General features: G+C 42.9%; 1 protein-coding gene across 1 annotated transcript in view; it reads left to right on the forward strand.

Annotated features, from left to right (window-relative positions):
• Positions 1-4,148, forward strand: part of SPRED2 (sprouty related EVH1 domain containing 2) — a 66,137-nt gene extending 61,989 nt beyond the window's left edge. The window contains exons 5-6 of the mRNA XM_082305834.1: positions 114-263; positions 708-4,148. Of these exons, the coding sequence (XP_082161960.1) occupies positions 114-263; positions 708-1,358 (801 nt within the window). The 3' untranslated portion in view covers positions 1,359-4,148. The remainder of the gene's footprint in view (positions 1-113; positions 264-707) is intronic.
• Positions 4,149-6,840: the final 2,692 nt, after the last annotated feature.

A 6,840-nucleotide genomic window follows, 5' to 3' on the forward strand; every position in this document is an offset into this window, starting at 1 on the left:
CCAATATTGCAGGTGTGCACAAAGTCAGTGAGTAGCAAAACATCTCTCTTAATACCACATGCAGTAACAGCTGGACGTATGACGATTTTTTCCCCCCTTTCTATTTAAAACAGAATGCTACAGATAGCTCCTCTAACTCCTCTCAAAAAAGGGAACAGCCTGTGCGAACTCTGGCTTCTCCTGCATCCTGCGAACATCGAAGAATTTGCACTCGTGGACACCTTCACGACCATTATAGCTCTGACCACTACCATCTAGAACAAGTAAGGTTTCATCCCAGTGTTGCCACCTAAAGGGCTGTGTCTGCCATAGCTAAGACTGGTGTTTGGTTTTCCCCCCACATCCCTGAAGGACCCCCCCCTTCCTTTCTCCCCCTTTCCTTCTCAGTTAGCTTTAAATGGCTTCCAATTATTAAAAAAAAAAAAAAAAAAAACAAAAAAAAAACAACACACAAAAAAAAAGGGGGAAAAAAAGGGGTTTCTGTTATGTTGTACCACGTGCACACAGACCCTTGTAGGTTTGTGACAGTTGTACTCATTCTTGAGCCAAAGGCTGAAACTCTGTGATGGGTCACGGTGAAGGGTGTGCAAAGAAGGAAAGACAAAATTATTAAATATTGGCCTTTCACTAAGCAAGGAGACAGCGATTGCTGATAGCAAAGTGAGCTTATTTATCTTTTATCTTCATCTCCATCCCTACTTCCACAGTCAGTACCGCGATCCTATCGGCATGTCAACTTTCCAGATGATGATGAGGAGATAGTGCGTATCAATCCTCGGGAAAAGATTTGGATGACTGGATACGAGGACTATCGCCATGCCCCAGCACGAGGAAAGAACTTTGATCCTGATGACATGGACTCCTACGTACGTTTTGCCAAAAGCGAGGCCTCAAAACATGAATATACTTATCCTTATGTAGACAACTCGGACTTTGACCTGGGTGAAGATATCAAGGGTGCTGTGATAAAGACTCAACCTGTCAAATTCAAGCCCAGGCGGAAGGAAGATGGTGAGAGGTCACGGTGCGTGTACTGCAGGGACATGTTCAACCATGAGGAGAACAAACGGGGTCAATGCCAGGATGCTCCAGACCGTGTCAAGACTTGCATCCATCGAGTGAGCTGTATGTGGTGCGCAGACACTATGCTCTATCACTGTATGTCCGATCCAGAAGGAGACTATACAGATCCTTGCTCGTGCGACACCAGTGATGAAATGTTTTGCCTCCGGTGGATGGCCCTTATCGCCTTGTCTTTCATTGCTCCATGTATGTGCTGTTACTTGCCGCTTCGGGCTTGTTACCACTGTGGGGTCATGTGCAGGTGCTGTGGTGGAAAACACAAAGCTGCTGGATGACTACAGAGGTATTCAAAGTGTGATGTTTTTCCTGTAGTTCAAGGAACACGTTGGTTTTGGAGCATTGGATCACTCATTTTGATGCAGCCACTGTGCCCAACAGCATCCAGAAACCACCAGTTCGGATCACTTTACATTCAGTCGTCTGGGGCTCACACTGCATTGATTTGCTCATCAAGTGTTCTAACTAACTAACCTACAGCATAGACTTTTGTATTATTAATCTGTAATCAAAACAGACTGTCTTGTACATGTTTATATTATTTTTTTTTTTCAGTTAAAATGAGTTTGAGAAAAGAACTGCTTTAAATGGTGGTGGATTGTAGAACATCTCCAGGTTGTGTCCGTCTTGCCTCCGCTTGTGCGGTACCATCAGCGTGTTAGCAAGCTTTGGCATTTCTAGAAACGGGGTGGTGTAGTGAATGAAATCTCACTTGGAAGATATTTTAACTTGCCGTCAAGTTATTGTGTGTGTATAGAAGGTGTGCTAGTAACAAACTTGTACCACAACACAGTATTTCTGTCACTGGTTTTCTTTGGGTTTTTTGTTCTGTTTTCCAAAGCCAAAATAGCCATCTAAGCTGCAGTTTCTCTTCTAGAGTCCATCGTCATTTCCTTCAGCAAACAGCTTAAATTATTTCTCTGTTCGTAAAGCTCTGTGAACAGAAAGCAAGGCTCAGTTACCATAGTCACATAACCATTGAGAATCTGGTAGTTCTCCTTACCTGTAATCATTTCAGACCACTACTTGAAAGGGAAACTTAAATTTTAGGGTTTTCTTTTTTCCCTAAATAACGTTGGAAAAATAAAACTGTGTTTTCAGAGTTCTGCCCAAAAGAAAGGGAACTTCTTTATTAGCCAGCCATGTAATGATCTGTGAATAAAACACTAAGGTTCCGGATGAGGAAAATTGTTGTTATGCAAAGAATTACTAACAATGCAATGTCAAAAGCACTATTATGGCAATTCTGGGGAAATGCTGCATTAAGTGGTGGATTATATGGAAAATCGTATTTGTTTGTGTGTTTTCTGTATAATACATGAGCATGAGAACATACGCGTCCACGGTAGAAACTACATTTAGCAATCTAAACAGGTATTTAAAATCAAAAGCCAGGATGTTAACCACCACTTCCCTTTCCTGACCTGCGGTCCCGGTCCTCCAGATGCTTACACATGTCTCGACATACTGCGCGCGCAGCCGGGGTTTCTGTGAGTCTGTGTGTAGGATTAAGCATGTGAGTCTTTGCAGGAGCCAGACCGAAGCGTCTCCCTGGCTTTCCCCTCCCCAGTTCACCACCCAGATTTATCAAGTGGATGCATAAGGTGCATACAGCAGGATAAGATTACTTTAATTTTTTTATTTTTTTTTTAAATGTCATGTTGTCTTGTGTACAAGGCTTGTAATTAGCTTGGAAAAAGAGTATTTTTCTAATATATTACAAGGAATAGCCAAATAATTTTTATTAAAAAAAAAAAAAAAAAAGATTTAGCGCAGTGAGCTCTAACTAGCATAGTACAATCTGAATACTTTGAGGCAGCTAGGGATTGGCTTGTCAAAGCTGGCACTGCTGTTCCTGCCATAATTTCTTTCTGCAGTAAATTGCCAGTGGGCGCATGTCCTTTCCCTCCCTCTATTGCACATTGACATCAGTCTTAAAAGAGAGGAATTTTTTTTTTTTTAAATTAATTTGCCAAATAAATGTAAAAGGAACGCTTGCCATTCTTTCTTGGTGGAATGTCCCAACGGTTCCTCTGAGAGTTAATCACAGCTTTTCAGTCAACCATGAATTAAGTATGCAATGTGCTTATACACTATAGAGTTTGGTAGGCTTAATTCGTAGCAGTTGCTGGGGATTTTTTCGGTTGGGAAAAAAAAAAATGAATGATAGTGGAAAAGGGATGGAGTGTTACACTCTGGGTGATGTGTCTGGGTTTGCTGAATGAAATATAAATATTTTGTGCCTAATAGCAGTTGACAAATCTCTCAATGGTGTCTAGTAAACATCAAGCCAGCCTCAAAAAAAAAAAAAAAATTAATGGAACAACCTTTTCCTTTTATTTCTGTTCTCAAAGTTATTTCATGTAAACAAACATCTGTAAGATCTTCTCTCTATAAAGCACAACACTACAAAAAGATCTTACAGCTTTTTGTCCGGTCTTGAAGTGCCCCTATTTATTTAAGTAAAGTAGACATACTCCAAGCCTTTCTGTATGTCTGGAAATAAAAGTTTTAAAAAAAAAAAAAAAATCCCTCTTTTTTTTTTTTTTTATTTTTTTCTTCCCCTCCTCCTTCCTCCCTCTTCTCTTGGGTTTTTGTAATACTTGTAGATTTTGCTGCGTGTGTTATTTGGTTTGTGAAGGCAGTGGTGTAAGGGCACAATGATAGAAATGGGTGTTTTTTTGTAAATATTTCTCCTTAATTTCCACACTGCTGCTGAACAGTGTGTAGCGTTCTCCCAGTCAGCTTTGCAATACTGACATCAATCATTTGAGAGAAATTATTCAGATTTTATTTTTGTATCTGTGGTAACAAAACATTAACCAAATTTTTTTTTCTGTTGTGGAAAGTTTATTTTGTTTTTTTTCCAAGCTATTGCTCACGTTAACAAATTAAAGTGCCTGAAGCCTCATCATTATTGTATCTATATACTAAAAGTTAAAACCCTGTTGTATTGATTTTTATAAGCCTTTTTACCTCTGTGTAAAAAAAAAATATATATACAAGTGTATGATGTACATTTTAGTTCTTAACTTCTTTTTTTTATTGTTTCTAATATGTATGATCAGTGTAGCTATTGCTTTAAAATGTACCATGTAAATATAAATACATCATATCAAAATGACACTGTTTATTGTTATTCGGCTGGCTGGAAAATGAGGAGGAAAACTAAATGGTGCCAGGAAACATGGGGCCATCACTGGAGCCTCCTCCCCAAGACGTCAGGGTTTCTGAGGAAAAAAATGGATTTACTTTATGTTTTTCAGTGGCTGCTAGCCTTGGACATGGGCCATACTCACCCAAAGGCAGTGGGGAGCATGGGGGCAGGTGTTTTTTCAAGTATTTTTTAGGAGGTTTTCAGGTGTTTTGAATGGTTTGGGGTGGATGCCCCCAGGGTGGCCCAGCCTGGTGGCACTGTGCCTCAGGAGGCCCCGGCGGCCATGACAGCAGCAGAGGTTTCCCTCCTGCTCTCCCTTCTCTTCTCCCCAGGCCCTCATCCCGTGCGCTGCTTTGAGCTGGGCCAAATACGCCGTGGGGACGTTTCTAATTTTATTTTCTTTCACACAAGCAGAGTGGCCCCAAAGAAAAGGGGAAAGCAGAGAGAAAGGCCGGCAGACATGGCTGCCGAGCGAGGGCCGCCTTGCTTTTTGAGGGCGCGCGGTGCGAGTTTGCAGGGCTGGCTGGATGCTGCCGCGGCTGAGGAGAGACACCTGGGGCGGCTGGCGCTGCCATCCCCGCTCGGAGAGGTTTAATGTGGAAGATGGAAGAGGAATAATCCAGTTACAATGGACACCAGGCTGCCGCCGATTGACTGAGGAAACTGGAGGAAAACTAGTGAGTATATCTGAATTTTTGCAGTTATTTCCAATGGGAGGTAGTCAGGCCAACAACACGCGCTTCTGAAAAGCCCAGTTTTCTTTTTCTGTAGGTAAGTGATAACACAACCAAGCTGTTGCTCCTTTTTTCCTGTGTGCTGCTGCCTGTTTTGCTGCTGAATAACGAAGCTGGCTCGAGCGGCGTGTAAGAGGGGAGGCAAAGCACACGCACATATACACGCCCTTGGGTAAAAGGTTTGCTCCCTGCAACGGCAGCGCTTTGCATCGCTCGCACCCACCCGGCACACGGTGGGACATGCCAGCTGCATAAATAACGTCAGTGGTTGAATTTGTCACAGCTTTGCTGAGATCCTGAGTCCACGTTCGCTTTTTATTGGTTTGTATTTGTATTCGTGTATTTCTAGAAATACATGCTCATATAAACATAGATTGCTGATTACATTTATGATACAAGTGTGTATTTGTTATAAATTTTTCCTAAAGAAGACTTTGCAGGCCTCGTGAGCAGCAGATGCGCTGGGGGTCAGGTGTTGTGTTCAGGAGGACTCTTGCTGCGCACAAAATCCTTCGGTCTGCACTGGTGTTCGCTCCATCCGTGGCCAAGCCGAGGGCAACGGGACTCCGATGGCCTGTTGCTTACAGTTCATCGTGCTCTCCTGACTCATTATGGCAGGAAGACTTCAGCGCTGTTCCCTGGCCATTCGAATTCAGCTTGTCCCACAGAAGGCCTGGCTAAGCCATGTATCTTTTTGCAGCCTGCAATGTCCTCTTGCTTTGGTCTGTGAATCAAAAGGGTTGCTTATGCCTGGAGATTTTGAAATCGAATGAGTAAATGGTACGTTTGGACCCCAGATCCCTGGAAAATCCAACTACCACCAAGATACAAGGCACCATGGAAGGCAATCAACCTTCTGCAGCCTAATCAACGTGGAGGTCCCAGGCTTACTGCCACTGATCATCTGGAATGGGTACAATCCAGTCCTCTTGGCAAGATCCAATCAAGGAGGTTGAGTTTGGAGAGTACATAGATACTGTAAGCTTACAACCATATGAAACAAGGTTGAATATTTTATGGCTTTAAAAAAAAAAAAAAAAAAGAAATTTTCACTAGTAAATGGAATGCAGATTGCATTTTAGAATAATGTCCTTTCACCCAGGCTGAGTTTTAGGCCCTGACAAATGCAGCTTGGCATTTTATAGCAAAGAGACTTGACACCAAATGTGCTGCTACCATTGCCCGGGTCAGAATGGCTCTCCCAGCCTCTCCTTTCCCTGCTTTGGCAGCAGGAGCAGTGCTGGCCCAGTTCACCCGTAGGCCTTTCTCCTGGGAAGGCATCCTTACGTTCAGACAAATGTTACCACAGCAGTCCCACCTTTGTGAACTTTTCTCCTTGTAGCCTGTGAAACTGAAGAGAGAGAGGGCAAGGAGAGGATTTTCTTGGCAGTGCTCACTCAAGAAACCTACAAATACTTCCAAGAAGCCTCTCCTCATAAAAGCAGTATCGGGTCAGGAATTGCAGGGGGAATGGAAGGGCAACTGCGAGGGGTAACCAGTGTGGGTCTCTTCAGCTACAACAGCCCCGTTTTCCTGCAAGGCACCACGATAACAATGATGTCAAGCATTTCTCAGGAGTGACTGCAGCAGCCCACGTTACCTTCAGGGGCAGAAATTTTGCATGAGGAGGGTTCACCTGGCCTCCTTTAATTGCTCAGTAATAAAGTTTTTCTCACTCTGAGAGCTGTAATTTAAATAGACAAAACTGACTTATCCCTGTTGTGAAAATCAGTAAGTCCAAGAGAGTTAGAATGACTTGCATAATGTCACATGGGGAATTTGTGACACAAGTATCCTGAGCACAAGTCCACCACCATCTTCATCCAAAGGTCATCTCTCCTGTCACTGTGTCCGAAGATTAACTGAGAG

The sequence above is a fragment of the Platalea leucorodia genome, assembly GCF_965183815.1.
Source record: "Platalea leucorodia genome assembly, chromosome: 3".
In the NCBI taxonomy this organism is placed as follows: Eukaryota; Metazoa; Chordata; class Aves; order Pelecaniformes; family Threskiornithidae; genus Platalea; species Platalea leucorodia.